Raw genomic sequence first — 21,260 nt, 5'->3', positions numbered from 1 at the left:
CATTTTTGATTCATATATGATGACAGTATACGGCATTAATCAATACAAATCCGATTACGAGGTTATTATACCCAGTAACTTTTCGAGTTTTGTAAGCATTACCTTTTGTGGAGATGCCATTCGTGGATTCGAAATCGACAGTCATAAAATGAAGGCTGATAAAGTTTTTGAAAAGACTGTTCTTGGTAAAAAGTACATAACATTCAGTAGTAGCATACCGGAAGGAGCTCATATAATTACAAACACCAATGGGATAAGATTCGGATTGTGGTTATATGGAAATCGTAGAAATGACGGATATGGTTATCCTGCAGGAATAGCGTTCCGAAATAAAGGCGACTGAAAGATGGTAACCTTTACCAGTTAAAGAATTCCTATATCAATGTTTATGTTCATCAGAATTAATAAATTATCTAAATGTACCACATGTTTCTAATTATCACTTGTGAACAAAGAATGAAACCAAATCAATATAATCATCCACAAAAATACACATATGATATGGATGTCAATATGCGTCCACAAAAACTCTTACCCTAGACAAACCCATTCTAAAATAGTATTCTATGAAATCGTTCATTAAACTCATCATAAGTACCAAAATTGAAATGATGTACGCAAGACGTGCGTTTCAGCTCCAAGACGCTTGAATCAATAAAGTTACTTAAACTGGTGCAAAATATAGTACGATGGTGAAGAGGACACATGAGTGTGATAGGTTTTGCCAAAAAAGAAAGTATTGTAATGCGATTGTAAATCCTTAGTATTTAGAAGAAAAAATTGTAGTAGTCATCTCGTCGTTTCAAAAGAAAGGCCTATAGGTAAAACGATTATTTTTGAAATTTTGGTCTACGAACAATTAATTTTTGGCCAATGAAGTTACGTTATATTGTTCTTAAACAAATTCAAATATGTTGGTGTACGTTTCACCCACAATTCATTAGATTCTGAGAAAGCTAATTTATAATTATGACCATAATATCGTATAGCAAATCTTGTAAATATGCATGAGTAAAAGATAGAAATTATTTGATATAAAAAGACATTTAAAGACTCCACATCTAATTCAAACTGGAACAAAATTAATTATCAAATAATGAACATCTCATTATACCTAAATAGATAAAATAAACTATAAACTTCACGCCAAAAGAAATTATTTAATATAGATAAATTTTAAATTCTTCAATACAAAGATATGAAGATGAGGTATTATTTACAAATATACACCAAAGATCAAATGAAATGGATGTTAGCAGTTATAGGCAAACCACACGACTGTAGAAAATGAGAAAATGGGTGTATAGTTAAAATTTAAATTAATTGCAATAAGTTATTTTAGAAAATTATCGATATAAATGTAACAAGGGCATATTTCGATCTATGTGCAAATTACTTGTATATTCCGACATTCTTATTTTTTGCATCTAATTGCGAAAATATCCACCCGTAAAGATACAAATTCATCGAGAGAAATATTAGAAGTTTCTCACTGTGTTATCTTGATTATGAACTAAATGTTTCAAAAAATAATGTATTTCATAGATATAGGAAGATGTGGTGTGAGTACCAATGAGACAACTCTCCATTTAAATAACAATTTAAAAAAGAAAACCATTATAGGTCAATGTACGGCCTTCAACACGGAGCCATGGCTCACACCGAACAACAAGCTAAAAAGGGCTAAAAAATTACTAGCGTAAAACCATTCAAACGGGAAAACCAACGGTTTAATGACTTGTTACAACACACATGATATATAGTCAAAATCTACTCAATTTGTTAAATTTTTTCAAACTCGATATAACATTTGTTTTGTTCACGCATCGTTGTCAATATAATACATTTGATGCGACTGTCATTCAAGTGAGAGGTTTAGCTAGCTTAAAAACATGGTTCAATCTACCATTTTCTAAATTCGGGTTACAAACTAAAACTGAGGGAAACAACGGAACAACAAAAACACTGAAGTGCAAGATTCTTATTTAGAATTTCAGAAAGATGTAAATGTATAGGATCATTTATGAATGATTGATTTCTCCTAGTGCTCTTACTTTATCATAAATGATGGAATGATCCGACTGGTTAAAATGTTTATATTGAAATTTAGATTGAAATTTGAGCGAGGATGATTCATTCTGTCGTTATGTCTTTTTCGTATTTCTCAGACATAGATCAGTCCATAAAGACACAACTTTTCTATATCGTACACATTATAATGGTGGTGCTTTAAGACAAATATCTCAGGTCGTTAGTTTGTTCGTGTTAATTATTTTACATTTGTCATTTATGAACTTTGATAGGTACTATATGGCAAAGGTTTTCCACATTGTTGACCTATTTTTGTTAACTTTGGTGTCATTTGGTAACTGGTGAAGTGTTGTCTCATCGTCAATCGTGCACATCTTCTTTTTACAATCAAATTATATTGGGGCCTAGTAAATTTGTAAATTGTTTGAATCTCAAATGCCTTAAAAAATATATAGGAACAATGGAATACAACATAGAGTGTTCGTTTAAAAGGTTAAGGTTTGATTGTAGGCACCTAATCCTGGCTTTGATTACTTGATACCAAAATTTTGAAAGCAAAATATTTAATGAGTAATACAACCAAAGCGACTAAAAAATCATCAAACATATCACGCTTTTATTTTTGTACACCTGGCTGGCAATTCAAACTTAGTCGGACAAAGATCATGCCATTGCAATAATATATAAACAGACGATCAAAATACAAACAATAATATACGAATCACAACATAGAAAACTAAAGGTTAATCAAAACGAAACCAGGAGGGATATCAGATGCTACAGACGGATATGCATATCCTTTAATGTTGTGCAATAACAAACCTGTATCATATATCTAGTCAAAGATACTACTCTTTCTATTGAGTTATCATGACAGTTTTATGGACAAATCATGAGAGGAAATGAGAGCAATAAATATATCAAATAAAACAAATTGCAGTTCATCTTGATTATTGCAAATATATTGTGTTTTTGAAAACCTAGACAATTTGATTTGGCTTTTAAAAAAATGAGAAGTACTAGTAGATTGACACGAAATAACCACTTGGACGGTATTTCATGTAAGCACATAATTGATGACCACTGATCTGGTTGAATGTTAGAGGACGAAATATTAGTGCTATGAACAATATGCGCTTATAAAATATACCAGGATTCTATTCTATGACACCAGGCAATATCGACTACAAAAGACACATTTGCAGATTTATAATCAAAACCTTCGGAAGCCCAAAGTCAGTGAAATCAATAACATAAATGAAGAGGATTCTAAACCAAACATTCCGAACTTTGCTTTAAACCCCTTTTACTAAGTGATGTAAAACCTTTAGTAACCTCGCTGTCGTCTTCTGTGTGATGACATTCAGCCGAATACTACAACTTGAGACCACCATTGTATCTGTTACAAGTAAATGTATAGTTGTTGTCGAGTCTTTGACTTTTGTCGAAAAAAGCGAGACATATCGATCCTACATTCCGTCTGCGTTGTGGTCGTCGGCTACGTCGTTGTCCACAACTATCACTCCATTTTATAAACTTTCTTAAGCTATCCTTGATTTCTACCAAACTTGAACAGAAGCTTGTTTATGATCATAAGATAGTATCCAGGAGTAAATTATGTAAAACAAATATTTTTTCCCGTATTTTACTTATAAATGGGGTTTTCACTGCCAAGAAATAGAACATTCACTCTATGGTTAAAGTTTTTTTAAATATCTTAAACTATCCTGGATTTGTACCACACTTGATCAGAAGCTTGTTTATGATCACAAACTAGTATCTAGAATGAAATTTTGTACCTATTTGTGTTGCCTTGGATCCCCTAATTTTTCTACATTTTTTGTGTAATTATATTCACAGTAAGATTATATTTTCCGGAACTTGATCTGGACTTCAACGTACAATACTCTACTGTTACCGTAGCCTTACATCCGTCTTTTTGCATAAAAACCTTGCCACGTCACATCACTGGACAAAGGACTACCGCATGATTCCTTCTTGATTACAATTTGTGGCTAACCACAGCGTTAGTAACATTTGAAATTGTTTAACTGATGCCTTCAAATTGCCCAGGATACATTTGCGTGTGCAACAAAAGTATACTTTAACTATTTTTACATTGGAAGTATATCATGTCTACATTCTGGACTACGCCGTGTCGAAGCTTTGATTTGCTACATCCCGGACTACGCAGCTACTCCATACCGGATGAATTATTAGCTTTAATAATTGTTTAACACATTGTAAAATTGTACTTTATTTTGTATTTTCAGTCATTTACCACTTTTGGATTGGTACTAGAATAAAAGTCAGCACCTGATTCTTTATCTCTTCTTAACCGAATCACCTTCAGTTGTTTAAACTGTCTTGTCGATCCAGCACAGTGAATAAGCTACAACACCTTGCGGCAGTGAAACCGTCTACAACCAGACACCGGCTGAGCATCCCTGAAACACAGTAAATTTTTGACAACCTGTCTTTACATATCCATACAAGGAACGACAACGTAGCAACGTACATACCTTTACATTGACAGTGGAGTACATAACTTGTGTGTACTAGGCAGCAACCAAACAACGCTGATTCAACATGGATCCCAGTCACGTTGAACAGCAAGACGAGGTTCAATCCCCAGACGGAGATATTTCTGAAGAACTATAATAAAATCCGTATAATTCAACACTTTCAGATGGAAATGTCGATACTTAACGAGTTCGTGACCTCACAGAAAAAGGTAAAGGAGTTTTCACAGAAAAACGTGACATGTTTTTTTCAGAAACTAGAGACATTTTGATCAGATATACAATCACAGTTATTAGAAATCACCAAGCCTCCTAATGAACTCCAGCAACTGTTAACAGGACAGGATAAACTTGTAAAAGCCTGTACGAATTATCGTAGGCTCACAGACGAAAATCTGGACTTTCTGAATAGAAACAGGACATTGGAGAGTCAAAAAGACATAGCTGCGTGTAGACTCTCATAGGATTTTCGTCTGTCAAGAGTAAAACTAGTCATGGAAACCTTACATGAGCATCGTCTTGCACTCACAAAAGCTTAATCTACAAAAAACAAAGACATCTAAGGGCAGGAAAACCTCACACAGTGGACGCTCCCACATCTCTGACATGTCAAGTCTTGCACGGAGGAAGCGTACCAAAGCAGCGGCTGACAAATCTCGTATAGCCTTTGCTTAAAAACAGGCCTTGCTCCTAAAGCAGGAGGCAATAATAAAAGAACATACTCTTTTCAAATAAAGGCCGAGGCGGAACCAGAAGCCATCAGAGCAGATCAAGACGCCACAAGCAGAAAAACCTCGGCAGAGCAAGAGGCCATACGTAGAAATGCTGAAGCTACACACCAGAAAGCTGAAATGAAACGTAAGGCAGGAAAACGTTAATGGAACAGAAGGCTGCACGTACAACATGGGAAAAGGCCAAAATTAAAGCTGCTATGAACATTCAAGAAGCACAAAGGGAAGCTGCAGCCACAGAAGCCGAGGCTCGTATCCTGGAATACGACTGCAGCAAAGCATTTAGCGATCTCCCTAATTAAAGTGAAGACCCTCTCCAGCGTGTGCAAGAGTTCTTTAATACGCATCATGTACCAACTGCTGTGAGGGAAGTAACAGGACCTCAAACGATAAACCAATTCATGTTAAGATTAAGCTGAGTCATGAAGCACCAGCGTTCGTGCCATCTGTTGCACTTAACTTGCCGCCACAGACATCTGCTGTCTTGCCTTCTGATACTTCGTCACCGGAAGTTACATTATTCCAGACTGGAAATAGTAGCCGGCATACAAACACTAGACCTTTCGGTTTAGATCCCTGCTGAACACCAAAAACAGGGTTAGAAAGAAAAGATCCCTGTCATACACCAAAAACAATGCGATATAGAAGAGATCAATGTCTTACAACAAAAACAAAAAGACATCCCTGTTTCACACCAAAAACAAGGCGTTATAGTAGATACCCCTGTTGCTTACCAGCAACAAATCAGTCCTACGATGGAGATTTCTCCTACGTAATCACCTGTTGTTCTCCCGGCTGACAAGCTTTAACAACCGGGCAGAATCCTTCCATACATGGAAAGCCAGCCTTAGAAACGTCATAGACGAATTACAAGTTTCAGACTCGGAACAGATAGACCTATTGAGCTCGAGGGACGAAAGATACCAGAGGAACAGTTAAACTCATAAATCGAAAATAAACTGATTAAGTGGCTAGGGTCAGAGTCTGCAAAACATGCCATGAGTATTAGGGCATCAAATGCAAACAACCCAACAAGAGACCTACAAAGGGTATGGCAGAGACTGGATGAGCGATATGGTGCTCCAGAAATGTTGGAAGCCTCTCTCACAAGCACCTTTGTCAATTTTCCTACCTTGACAAACAAAGATAGCGCACGCCTTTATGACTTGTCTGATATTCTAACAAAAATAGAATATCACAAGGAAAATCCCAAGCTGGGATGTTTGCTTGCTTATTTCGACTCTTCGTCCGGGATATATCCTTTTGTGGAAAACTGCCATACTTACTCCAGGAAAAGCGGATAACAAGGTCCTCAAGATACAAGTCTAAATATGAAGTTTGCTTTCCACCTTTCATAAAATTATCTTTCTTCATCCGGAAAATTAGCATAATAAAGAACGATCCTAGGTTCATCTTTGCATCAAACGTCACACCAAGTACAAAAGGTGCTGCGCCAAAGTTTAAACCTCAAACATATTCTAGAGTCAATGTTCACAAGATAGCAGTTGAACAGCAACCTTGAGACAGCAGTGAACAACAAAGTCTTTGCATTTTACATAAAACAAAGCATTCCTTAAACAAATGCCGAGCGTTCCGTGCCAAATCAATCGAGAAACGCAAGGAACTACTAAGACAGAACAATTTGTGCTACAAGTGTTGTGAGTCAACCACACACAATTGTAATTAGTGTGGAAGTCAACGACATACCACCGCACTTCTTAGCCCAAGACCACAGTAACCTGCAAGTGTCTCAGTCTATTTCGCCCTGACAAGCCTATTGCGGGGCGTCAACAGAATTGGCTGAAACTAAGTTAACCTCTGTGAGTTCGACTTGCACAGAGATCCACAAGGATCCTTAGAGTGAGAAATCTTGTGCCAATATAGTACCTGTGGATGTTTACCTAGAACAGGGCAGACAAGATTATTTTGATGTACGCCATCATTGACGACCAAAGCAACCGGTCTCTTGCCTCATCTGAATTCTTCAGTCTTTTTAACGTTCAGGATAAAGCTGAAAGCTACTCTCTTACAATATGCTCCAGCAGAGTAGCTGCTTCCGGGAAAAGAGGAAAAGATTTCGTCTTAAAACCTGTACATGGTGACATACAATTTGTTCTGCCTAAATTAATTGAATGTAATAATATTAATATTCCAAATAATCGAGACGAGATTCCTACTCCGGAAAACGCAATGCATCATCCTCATTTAAAAGAACTCGGAGGAAGCATTCCACCAATAGAGAAACATCATCAAATTCTTCTCTTAATTTGAAGAGACTTGATAGAGGCACACCACGTCCTTGAACAATGTCTAGGACTGTCAAAAACTCCGTTTGCCCAAAAGTTGAAATTTGGTTGGGTCATAATTGGAAATACATATATTGACAAGCAAACTGATCAACTCGAAGTCAACACCAAGATAACTAACATTTCAATCACGGAACCAGATCTGGGTTTTGCCTCATGAAAGGAAACATAATTCACGGATGAAATTCCAATTGTCGGTCAGGATAACGTCCAACACTTTAAATATAACGCCACGGTTGCAAATCCGCACTCAATACAATTCATTGAGTGTGCAGGATCTAGTGCTCAATCTGGAAAACACTTGAATTTTATTATTTTATTAAAGGGACAGCACTAGTGTCACTAGAAGCAAAATCTGAGACTTCTATAGCTATAGACCATTTTATGGATAAAGAAAATTTCATTCCGAAATCAGTAAGTACTGAAGTTTATGGAGAGGGTCTCTGTCAAATTCACAAACCTATTCCGACAGAAGAACCTATTGCAAATCACAATCTGCCTTTGAACAATCAACGTCTACTCCGGGTAGGAAGCAGTATAGTTAAGTCTGACTCGAATCTCATTGAAAAGGAAATAGTGATTTTATCTGAACATCATCACAAAGTAACGCCTTTTGTCAGATATGATTCCAAAAAAGTCAAATACCAAGATCATCGTATATAATAGACAGAACAAATAGATCCAACGGATTAAACGTAATGGCAAAACAATTTGTTTCGTCAGAGACTCACCAATATGTGACTAAAGAAAGGTTAGAAGTGGACAATCTCCGATCGCCTTCATCGTCTTTCAACGTTGGAAAAACATGTTCTTACCGTTGCAACAACAACACTTGTACTGGCAAATGTAATCAAATGACTATCTTATCGTCGGATACTTCCTTCTAATTAATGTAAAACTGTGTCGTACCCAGTTTTCAAATGGGATTGATGTTTTGTATATTCGAAGTGATTTTATCATTAAATAGTGATATTAATGTAATATCAGACGGGGAGTGTGTTCGCGATTAATTTATATGTTTCCAGAGCTTTATCTGGACTTCAACGTATTATATTCTTTTGTTTCCTCATCCTTACATCCTTATTTTGCATGTAAACCTTGGCACGTCACATCACTGGACAAAGGACTGTCGCAGGATTCCTTTTTGATCACAATTTCTGTCTAACCAGAGCGTGAGTAACATTTGAAATAGTTTAATTGATGTCTTCAAATTGCCCTTGATTAATTTAAGTGTGCAACAAAACTATAATTTATCTTTTTTTTCATTGGAAGACTTTCATGTCATCATTCTGGACTACGCCGTATCAGAGCTTTAAATTGCTTCACCCGCACAACGCCGCTTCTCCATACCGGATGAATTATTTACTTTAATAATTGTTGAACAAATTGTGAAATTGTACTTTATTTTGTATTTTCAGTCATTTACCACTTTTGGATTGGTACAAGAATAAAAGTCAGTACCTGATTCTTTATTTTTTCTTAAACCCAATCACCTGGTTTAAACTTACTGGTGGAACCAGCACACTATTTATACGCATTTTACTTATAAATGTCTTACTTTTTCTTCCAGATAACATTACATACAGTCTGAAATTAAAGTTTTTAAAACATTTATATGATTCATGAACTATCCTGGATTTTTACCAAACTCGAACAGACGGTTCTAACAATCAAAACAGTGTCTAGGGGAATATTTTAATTATTTTTTTTCTTAATTTTGTTGAGCCTCCGATTAACAGCAAAAAAGTAGGGACGAAAGATACCAGAGGGACAGTCAAACTCATAAATCGAAATTAATGTTTTTAATTGAAAATGCTTCCCCTCCACATTGTTATAGCTAACACAATCTCCATGCCCTGTAGAAACATAGCTCATAAAACAGTCCTGTACTATAATATTTTATATATTGACTTAATGTCAATTTGTTGGTCAAATTAATTATCATATAGAAAATAGGGACATTTTTTAGACTTATTAAGACAAAACAACCTGAACAAGACAAACACATATTTTTTTGCGCTCTGACGCTTTGCATTTAATACAAATTAATACCCATTTTGGACGCAAACAATTAGAATTGATTACGAAAGTCTTTACTGGACTGGTCTTAACTGTTATTTAAGTATGTGAGAGTCCAGTCTAGTCCAGTCAAGATATATAACACTTTGTTCCTGCAATGGAATGTTTATACTGTGTGACAGCTAGTTGTCTGACAAGTTTATTGAACTTTGTTTAAAAGATGTCGACATATTGTCAGACCAGGAAGATATGTATGATAAGTGTATTTCTATTGATTCAGATTTACCAGCAGATGGTTAAAATATACGCTTACGTTAAAAATAATATATATTAACTAAAACAATTACAAAAAGTATGTTCAACACTGCATCTTTTTCATTCTTATCTATCAAAAGACAATATTGATAAAAAAAAAAAAGAACGAGAAATAATGATTCTCTTTAAGGTTGAATAGTAATATTTAAAATGGCGTCGTTCAGTTTATCGAAGACATATTACATTGATCTGCATATGCATTGAGTAGAAAGGGATAAAAGTCAGTGGATTGAGTAGGCAACGGTCTTTTGAGAGTATATTGTATAAAAATGCTGCAAATTTAGTAAATATTTGTAATCTCTGAATAAAGTTAACAAAGTGAAGTTAATTCATGAGACAAGAATGCAAAGTATTGTACAGTTATTTAAGATACGAAATAAAATTTCCTTTAATGATTTAAATGTATTTAATAACAATTTGGAATAAAAAAAAACACGTTTTTCTATTTTGTAAGTGGCAATATTTCTTAACTTTCTTGTCTGTATGAATAAGTGTTATTCATTTATAATTAAGAAGTGATGCTCACATTGTTAATCTTACTTTTGATACGACAGGAATGAAAAAAAAAAAAAAAAAGTCTAGTTAAAACATACAAAATATCGAAAAACAAGTAAGGCACACAAAATTCAAACGATAGCCACGACTTGCACTGGGATAGGCGCATTAAGAATGTAATACTGATCAAATACTTTTCTAGAAAATAGTCGAAATTAGGTATGATAAGTATTAAATGGATATAAGTTCCAAAAGTAATACAACTGTATGTGCTTGATTAAAGGAATTATTGGCCCACAAAAGGGCATGAGGCGTATACTGATCTTGAAACAAAACCGGAATATATCTTGATTTTAACGCAAAAACAGAATACTGTGGATTCATGAATTTTCTTTGGATACTATTTTTTGTGGATTTCGTTTGTGAATGGGTACCACGAAATGAATCGTTCAACGAATTACATTTTTTTCTTTAGGAATGTATGCATACATTATCAAAACAACGATTAACCACGAGTATACAATACTTCCAAAGTACTGCTGAACTTTATAAATGTTTCTTAATATATTTTTTGTACCAGGAAGTTGTATTTACATCCTGGCAATTAATCGATATGACCAGTTTTGACGATATGAAAATAATGATAAATTACACGTCGTTGATGTGAAGACCAATCACACTCCATCGACAATGACGTCACCTTGATACCACACCATTTGAAAACACCCACTGACAAGACTCGTATAAATTTACCAACTTTTATGTTATCAACCAAGTTGTTTAAATCATTCTTTGAAAACTGTCAGATTGCAATCATTGTATCATGACGTCAAAAATTGCTCTGCTAGTTTTGGCTGTTGCTTTCACGACGATTAAAGGTTAGATATATATTTTTTAATACTAGTTTTGAAATTGTAATGATTTAATAAATACATTTAATGATGTCAGTATACAGAGATGTTTACTTATGGTTAATTTGTCTTATATATACACATTTGCAGCTAGCAAGACTTGTTTCTGGTCATTACGGTCGAATTCGTCATAATATGTTTGAATAACAGAAAAGGATAAGGTTCAATTCAAGCCTTGAATTTCAAATTGAGCATTAAATGTCAAAAAGGCCATAAATAATTTTTTTTTAATGTGTTAATTAGAGTAAATTCGAATCTTTAAATCAGCCTAATTTGGAATTTTTTTTTAATCTTAAACTGATGGAAATTCCTCACATGTACCCTTATTATAGGATTCAAAATGTTTTGTAGCTTAACATTGCAAATGATGATATTGAATTCGTAGACACAAAACCTTTCTGGATCAGGAATGGCGGCAATTTCTTAGTTAAGTTAAAAACTATTGAAACTTTTACCAAAACTGCAGTTACTAAACAGTTAATGTATAATTTATGTTTATTTTTATAATTTCTAATGTGATTTTGCAAAAAGAAGATATTTTTTAATGATAACTATTTCGAAACTATTTCTTATGGTAGTATTGTGATGTGATTCAAAAAATTATCATGAAAATTCATGGGCAAATTTTAACTAACTGCCAATTTATAATGATGGTAACCAAAGTTACAAGGATTATAATTATATACACCAGACGCGCGTTTCGTCTACATAAGACTAATCAGTGCCGATCAGATTAAAATTGTTATAAAGTTATAACAGTATAACTTAGAAGTTCTTTACTTTTACTTCAAATATATTATCAAAAGTTATCGGTTTTTTTTCAAATTCTGTCGTACAGTTACATTTCCAGTCAATTTATTTCATGCAAAATTCATTTGAATAATGAAGATATGAATTGAATGGACATAGACATTTACTTGCGTGAGGTTTGTGGGAGTAGCTATTGGCTTAAGCTTTGAACTGGCATTCAGAAACTGCTATTAGTCTCAGAATTATACACAGTGTCTTTTTGTTTTGATGACGCCATGTTAAGTCTGTTTTTGCTTTGAATGGCTTTCTTTTTTTAAACAGTTTAATGAGTTAATTCCTTTTTAATTGATGTTATTGTGGGTTCTTATTTCGCACCGTTACACTACGCTCTCGAGTTAAGGAAGTTTTGACGCTTTCAAACATTGTTTACCCCGTATTATTCTGGATCTGCATGTCCTTAGTAAAAAAGCTGTAGTTAATTGTTTTCGTTTGTTACTTTAAAATATCACTTTTGGTGTTTTTTTCGTTCATTATTGTTTACATAAATTAGACCGTAGTTCTTCTCATTTTTGTTTATTTAATCATTTGAAATTTCGAAGCTTATCATGCAATATAAGTTTTGCTCATTGTGAAAGACCTCACGATGGATTAAAAATGTAAACTTTAATGTCCTTTGGTATCTTATGGAGTGTAGACTCAATCGTAAATATGTTAGACTCAGATCGATGTCGACTTCGTTTTTTGTTATTACATTATGTTCTCAAATCAGTGTCCAATATTCTAGGTCTCTAACCGATGAAGTTGACATTTATAAGATATGTTTAGCAACTTTTTGCGTTTGAGGTTAAACTAAACACTTGTATTCGGAATTTGATAGGTGTTTTCTTTTAATAAAGTTGTGACGTCATTACGGCGAGTCCGGAAAAAGGACGGCGATTAGAGAAGCAAAAAATATTGGTCGTCGATTTGGTATATTATTGCTCTGTTTCGTCATATTTGGACGTAGATTTGAGGAACGGACATCGATAAGAGACCAGACGTCGATCTGAGTCTTGACTTACTTGACTTAATCCACTTCGTCCCAAGGGGGACATAGGGCGACTACAGTTTCTCTCCATTTCTTCCTGTCCATGGCTATTTGTTTTGTTTCTTTCCAGGTCATCCCAATTTTACTCAGCTCGGTTGTTAGTCCCCTGCGCCAGTTTTTGTTTTGGCCTTCCCCTTTTTCGATGTCCTTGGGGGTTCCATTCTAGGGCTTGCTTGGTAATGTGCGTGTCTTTCTTTCTTAGGGTATGCCCGATCCACTTCCACTTTCTTGCTCTTATGGTCTGGGTTGTTGGCTGTTGTTTGGTTCTTCTCCATAGCTCATTGTTGGATATTTTGTTTGGCCATCTGATGTTGAGGATGTTTCTCAAACATTTATTGACGAAAGTCTGGATAGATTTGATGGATGCAGCTGTTTCTCTGAGTCTTAGGGAACATATATTTATTTTTATGAGCTTCCCCGAGGCATGCTTGGAGGATGCATCGAGTCTTTTAGAAAAGCTTATATAATCAATACACCATTAAGATCCCATAAATATCAATCAGATTGAGAATCCACGCTGAGTTCAATTCGTAAAAAGCCTTTCAAAGATGCTTGTTTATAAATTAGAAAGAAGCAGCTTCAGTTTAAAAATACATCTTTGTTCTGTACACTTATTAACATTTTACAGACATTGCAATTTCTTAGAGTAGAGTTTCAATCTATTACTGACATTATGAAAATATTACCTATTTAATATAGTATGTCTATGCATTAATAAAAGTATGATTATCAAAAATAATTTGCAATATTTTTTTGTTGGTAAGTTCAAAGAAAGTTTTGATTCTTTAGATAACATTTTTATATAATTGTGTATTCAACTAGGAACAATGCCTTTTTGATCTTTTCTGAATAATTTACACATGTTACACTGCAAGCAATAAGCTGTGCAATCCTTTAATATTTTTTCACATAAGAAATTTATCAATATGTGCATGAAAGTAAGAAAAGTTTCTAAATCTATAAAACTTTATTTGAACCGAATAACAGTTTACATAAACATGCTGTTCTAAAACATTTATAAAATGTACCATGGAATGATGAGCATTATTGAGGAAGCTTCATAGGGCAAATAAACTAATATAATGAGCTTTTTAGAGCATTTTTAAAGCTCTTTTATAATATAACGCCATGCATGATCTATGACATAGCATTTTACACTTTTCTTATATGCATTAAGTATACTATGAGTTAATTGTTACCACTGGAATTGTAATTAATTGTATTTCGGTATTTAGAAATCGTAGATTTAGTGCGGCTTTGTCATTGTTCCAATGTTTTCTGATAATTTTAACAAGGCTATGTATGTGAAGACTTTACAAATCCCTAATTTTACTAAGTTTTTTTTACCATTGGATTATATTTAGCAATGAGAGTAAGTGGGAAATTCCTTGTTTTATTGGTCTTCAATACAATTGTTTTTCTATTCGTGCTATTTTAAACGTTTTTAATAACATTTCCTGTCATTTTTTCTCAATATCCTCTTTCAACTAACTTCTCTTGTAAGTTAGTTTAACGTTTATCTAATTCAACGATGTCATCATTATTCCTAATATGACGTATAAATTCCCTTACTGTAATACTTTGAAATGTGTGTTTAGGATATGCACTAGTGATTGGTAAATATTGATTCGTTTAGTTTTCTATTCGCCTGTTTACGGAACGTAATATAGATACTAGCTTTTGATCACAAACAAGCATCTGTCCAAGTTTGGTACAAATCCAGGATATTTAATAATAAATTATACATTTTTTTTTAATTTTAATCACAGAATGAATATATGGTATTCTGGTAGAAAGACTAAGTTCATTTATAAGTAAAATATGGAAACAATGTTTTTACAAAATTTACTTCTTGGTACTTTATTCAAAGAGAGAAAATCAATCATAGGTACAGCTTAGTCACCGGTAGTTTGTCCGTCTATATTATATTGTAAAACTTTAAATATTATTTCTGCAGAAATTATTTTGTTGAAAAAGACTTGACTTTGTTTAATCGTTAAATAATCAATGTAATCAATTAGTAATCACTTGTATGAAATTGAACTAAATTGTACTGCTGAAATTATTGGGCATCATAATTGACAATAAAAAACTTTGCATTTGTATTTGATTCTGTCTCATGATCATAAACAAGCTTCTGTCCACGTTATGTACAAATTCAGGATAGTTAAAGAAAGTTATTTAAATCTCAAAAACTTTAACCACAGAGTGAATAGGTGTGGACGCCGCGCCAATGCCGACACAGACGGAATATAGAATCGCTATGTCTAGCTTTTTTTTTTAACTTAAATAGAAGGCTAGGCAAAAAGGAGAGATTTTCCAGATTTCAGACAATAACTCGAAGAATTCTTCCACCAACTTGCAAGAAATTTTGGTAAAATGTTAAAAAAAGGGGGGGATTTGCCATTTTTTCGTAAAGTTACTAAACAACGCAATTATTCTGAATCTATGGTGTATTGATTATATCTTTTCATTTGAAATCCCTTTAAATGTTATCAATTTAAAATTTTATATTTTGGAGCTTTTTGTCATTACAAAGGGGGGACTTCCCAGTTTTCAGACATTAACTAAAAAAAGCTTTCACCAATTATCATGAAACTTTGATGAATTGACTATATCTGTTGATGTAACTTCTCTTTTGGTTTTCATACATTTCTAATGTGCCATTGCGAAGTAATTGAACTTTATTCTATGAAAATGTGACGGGAGTATCAAGCGCTTTATTCAAAGGCTGTTTTACATTATTAAGGAATCTTTCACCTCTATAAACTTTGGTATCTAAATAGGTCAAACTAAATCTAGACACACCAAATGTGAATTTAAGCAGAGGTCAATTTTGTTCGCTATGTTGGAGAAATCTTTAATATGTTTTAATGTGCCTGAGAAGACCCTAAAACTGGTGTCTCTGTATCGATACTGTAATTTGATGTTCTCTTTCCATTCGAACGTATCTAAGATATTTAATTACAAGAAAGACAGATGTAAAACTACATGTCTGAGAAAATATAGGCGCTCCTATGATTTTTTTGTGTATAACTGTCCATTGAATTAAAATTCATTGTTTCTTAGAATTATTTAACAAATGCCGTTAAATCTTTTTTGTTAAAATTTTATAATGTTTATGTCGGTGTGGCAACTGATTCTAATGCATTGATAACTGTTTCTTTTACGTTATCATTCTTCATATTTTTGTACAATTACGTTACATCATAAACAATACGAATGTAGTATTTCTTGACCTTGTGCGACTCTATTTTATTGAAAAAGTCTTTTGTATGTTGAATGTGAGAGTGATGCCTCTTCAATAATGGTTTTAAATTTAGATACAGTAATCTTTCAATGTGTCTCGTGGTAGAGTAATATTTATTTATGATTAATTGTAAAGAAATGTTTATGTTGCCAACTATATGACCAGATCGAAATGTCTCATTAATTATTTCTAGTAGATGTTATGAATTTTGAAAAAGTACCATATCTTCTTTTTTATATGTGTCCATGCATGTTTTGATTCGTTATTATTCTTCAAGAAATATAAAGTTTGTGAAGCTATTTCTTTTTTCTAATATATAGTTTTTCAACAATTTCTTTTATAGATTTGAAAACAACGCTATTAGTGTGTTAATTTATTTTCAAGTAATGATTACTGTTGAGTTAACTTGTTCTAGCTTTGTTGTAATCGATCTTATTCACAATCATTGTAACAGTTGTGTTATTTTTTATCAGCTTTAGATATATAATCATTATGTTTTATTTCTTTTAGAGCTTTTCGTACTAATTTTGACAAATTGTTCCTTAACTGTTTAAAATCAAGTTTTGATATGCATGCATCTAGTTTTGTGTCAATTAAGTTATTGTCTAGTGAAACAATTGACATTCATGAGAACGAAATGGTGTATTAACGATATAAGCTTCTCTTAGAGGCTCTGAGCATCATCAAAGCATGCCTGGGGGAAACTCACTAGAATAAATATACGTTCTCCTACATATATACCACATTTCCTTACCTGTATAAGAACCATTAATATCTTATATGACATTTTTTATGTAAATCCGAATGATATGTTTGAGTTTTCGAATTTTTAAATTTATTTTGGAATTCGGTATTTTCTATATATTTTTATTTTTTCAGAGAAAATGTGTAGAATTTATTTTTTTTAAATATTAAGGTAATAATTTGGCATTGGTTCTTCCAAGGAGAAAAAATCTCGATTCCAATGGAATTTGAAACATAATTTTATGCAAATTGCAAGAAGCAGTGAAAGTTTTACTAAATCAACGAGTTACTTGTTTTTATGTTTCTTTAATATTCCAAACTAGTAAGACCTTGGGTTGAATTCATAAAACTGTGCTATGAGCACACAAAAAAAATCATGCTCGAAACATGAAATCCAACATTTTGATTTGTTGATTTTGGAGTATGAGTACAAAAAACTAGAATGTTCCATGACTTCAGGGCAAGTACTCTTATCTTGTTTATTTTTTGTTATCTGTTTGCCTCCATTTAACATCTATAATCTCTTATTAGTAAGAAATGTTTTATTTAAACAAGCTTGACATTTAGTGTGGGTGTCTAATGAGGCAGCTTGAACATATGATACATGGGTTTTTTTCCCGATTATCGATGACGTTCGATGCAAACTGTTACCCAAAAAATAAATTTTGCAAAATACCATGATTGCATATCAAAGTTGTGTTTTGAAAAAAGTCAATAAATGTATGAAGAAGAATAGCAAAAAAATCAAACCTTTCATATTTTGACATTTTGATTAGGGACTTTCCGTTTTGAATTTTCCTCGATGTTCAGTATACCGTATTTTTGGGACTTACTAATTTAAAAGATCTGCATTAGGTAAATCATAGCATTTTTAGACATTTATTCAGCAACAAAAAATGGTATGCCTGTTAACTATGTTCAAAGTAGATTAAGAGTATTTAGCCATCATGGGTTTCAGATGACAGCAAATAATAACTTTTACCTAATTTCGTGGTTTTACTTGTTACCTCTACCTAAGAAAATGCCTGTACCAAGTCAGGAATATGACAGTTATTGTCAATTCGTTTGATATGTTTGAGGTTTTGATTTTGCCATTTGATTAGGGACTTTTCGTTTTATATTTACCTCAGAGTTCAGTATTTTTGTGATTTTACTTTTTAAGTGTTTTGTTATAGTAATACTTAGGTTATTGACTTTATCGTCAAAAAACATTGACATTGACATAACGCTGTCAGTTGTATTTTCGACTTGTGACTATGAATGTTCTATTCAAATCTTTGGCTTCCCTTTATAGTCCTTTGCACCAATATAACTTACACCTTAGTATATGTTATGCGTCTACTAATTGTTGAGTGCCGCTCGGCGACATGTTAATTGTTCTTCTTTATCCAAGATTTTAATAGATGGTTGTCTTCTTAACTGCAAATTACATTTTCTTGATTTCGAAAAGAAAAACACACTTTTCCAGAAGCAATTTAATTATCTGTAATATTTTTTGTTTATTCTATATGTAGGTTGGTCTATATTGTATTGTATTCACTAGTATCTATGAACATGTTTGTTTAAATCATAGGAAATTCCAACTTTGCTTGTACTAGAGTTTATGGTGGATATTGTTCTCACACAAAAGTATGTAGTGACTTGGGAGGAAATGTAGAAAAACTGCCAGTAAATTGTGGATGTGGCGCATGCTGCAAATGTACCGGTAAGTAAAGAAAATAATAACAGAGAAATTTGATTGTAAAGGGAACTTGAAAAAATCTTAGGTTACATGCGAGGAGAAGTCTTTCTTCTTGTACTCACTTAAAGCTTTATGATTATTTATGTATAATTATCCATAAATTGATGCACAACACAACTGGACAATCATGTGTGTGCATCATACAATCTGTGATGTTTATTGTTATTGTTATATATAAATCAATTTTCTTTTTTTGTTTGATTGTATTCGAATCGTCTCCCCTTGACTGTGGTTGTCATTTACTATTGTCATTTTTTTGTTTGTGATTCTTTCCAATATGCTCTGTCTCACCCTTTTCTGTTAATGATCTCTGGTGGCCTCTCCTGGTACCTCTTATGTTCGATATCATAGTATTATAGGTGATGCTTTTGGCAAAAGAAGGCTGATGCCATCATTAACGTATCCAGAGTGATAAATGATGATTATGATCTAGTAGATAATTATCATATATATATATACATAAAATAAGTACACCTTTTAGTTGGCATTGTACGTCAGGCAGGCGTTTGGTTGGGCATGCATGCGATTGGGCGGGTTTCGGCTGTCAAACAGTGTTCGTTTATTTACATAAAACGTTTGAACAAATGTTATTTAATTCATACATGCTGTTTTCTGTGACGAAATGAATATCAACTTCAATTTTCACGATTTTAGCCTTACGTATCCTTTTTTAATAAATAAATTATTTTCTGTACGAAGGGAATCAACTCATATTTGAAAAGATCTGTAAAAGACATTGTAGTAATGATAAATGACTTTTTAGTCTCATTTTTTTCTTTTCTTCGGTAAATTGTTTGAATAATTGTGTGGAAGTTGTTTTTATTACATTGGCTAGAGGTATAGAAGGAGGGTTGAAATCTAAAAAAAAAAAAACATGTTTAACCCTGCCGCATTTTTGCGCCTGTCCCAAGTCAGGAGCCTCTGGCCTTTGTTAGTCTTGAATGATTTTTGATTTTAGTTTTTGTGTATATTTCTGAGTTTAATATGATGTCCATTATCACTGAACTAGTATTCGTTTTTGTTCAGGGACTAGCTGAATAGCTAGTCTGTGACTATTCGACTTTCTTTTGGCTGCTCCATTGTTTGTTCATTTACTCTACTGTCTATCTACATTCAGAAATGACTCTACTTATTCATGAATATGACATTTGTTTTCAAACATTGATATGTATGAGACTTGGTTTCCATTTCATAAGGTACGTTCTGTTTTGAATCAAATATCCATTCGTTTGATTTGTTTTAGCTTTTGATTTTGTCATTTGCTAAGAAACGTTCCGTTTCTATGTGCCAAAATGCTTATATCTACAAAAAATTGTATCCTATTTTTTAATTAAATAAATTAATTTGCATTTTATTTTGCATAGACGCATGTGCTGATGGTTCGACATGTATCAGTGAAGGTGAGACATGCAATGGAACCCGAGATACAAGTGGTTGTTGTGGCAACAGAGTGTGTTGTACACCTATATCTACCACGCCCATTACTACGCCTATCACCACGCCTGATACAACTTCCGTTACCACACCCCCTGAAACTACTCCTGCATGTAAGTTGCACATTGATAAAAACAAATGTTAGTATTTTCTCTTTTTTTTTTATTAAACTTTATGAATATGTTTGCCAAAATATTTTTTCGAATATCAATTCGTTTTAATTTTCCTATGCATGAATTCATCATAAAAATCTCTTTTTATTCTTGTATTTCAGAATGTTTTCTGGAATAAACAAGAACACAATATTGCATTGAATAAAATAAATGGTAAATTTTCAGTCAATCTAAGAAAAAGTAATTCAAAATGTCAATGAGACAGAAATAAAAAAAAAACATCAAAGCAAAAAAGACTAGATCGCATAACATTCTTTTAAAGATTTTCCTTAACATTGATTTTTTAAAAATTCAGACCACACACTTTATATACCTGCTTCCATTTCAGGTGATCCTAGTGAAACTGGTTGTCTACAGAATCATTCTAATACCTACTGTGGATCCAGCTGTGCATATGAAATAACGACTGAAGGCTGCTGCGGAAAAAAATGTTGCAGTGAAGTTGTAGGTTTAAGTTATAAACAAAACATAATTCAAAGATTATCCGTCTACACAACACGTTTTCTATAATTTCTTTCATCCAATACTGAATATCATAATTAAATGGATAACTTATTCTTTGGCGGGATAAATACTTGAAGCTTCAATTCTTACTTTTAGATATAAGAGAATATGTTTTTTTTTAAGAATTTATATGGAAGTATAGTTTTGCTTATTTTTTTTTACCCCAATTCGGAAACCTTGTTGGTGTATGTGTCTTTCATGGCCTAACGTTATTGATCATTTAGGAAATCTGGTGATGGTTGCAGAT

At 33.0% G+C, this 21,260-nt stretch overlaps 2 protein-coding genes across 2 annotated transcripts; both read left to right on the top strand.

Moving 5' to 3' along the window:
• Positions 1-19: 19 nt before the first annotated feature.
• LOC134727822 (uncharacterized) lies at positions 20-343 on the top strand. The gene has a single exon (XM_063592213.1). The coding sequence runs from the start codon at positions 20-22 to the stop codon at positions 341-343; it is 324 nt and encodes a 107-aa protein (XP_063448283.1).
• A 10,868-nt stretch (positions 344-11,211) lies between these two features.
• On the top strand, positions 11,212-20,481 carry LOC134727821 (uncharacterized). Its single transcript, XM_063592212.1, has 3 exons — positions 11,212-11,297; positions 18,735-18,866; positions 20,267-20,481. The coding sequence occupies exons 1-3, from the start codon at positions 11,243-11,245 to the stop codon at positions 20,479-20,481; spliced, it is 402 nt and encodes a 133-aa protein (XP_063448282.1). The 5' UTR covers positions 11,212-11,242.
• The last annotated feature ends 779 nt before the right edge of the window (positions 20,482-21,260 follow it).

Source organism: Mytilus trossulus, chromosome 8 (assembly GCF_036588685.1).
Source record: "Mytilus trossulus isolate FHL-02 chromosome 8, PNRI_Mtr1.1.1.hap1, whole genome shotgun sequence".
NCBI classification, from domain to species: domain Eukaryota; kingdom Metazoa; phylum Mollusca; class Bivalvia; order Mytilida; family Mytilidae; genus Mytilus; species Mytilus trossulus.
This window is presented reverse-complemented; position numbering and strand designations above follow the sequence as displayed.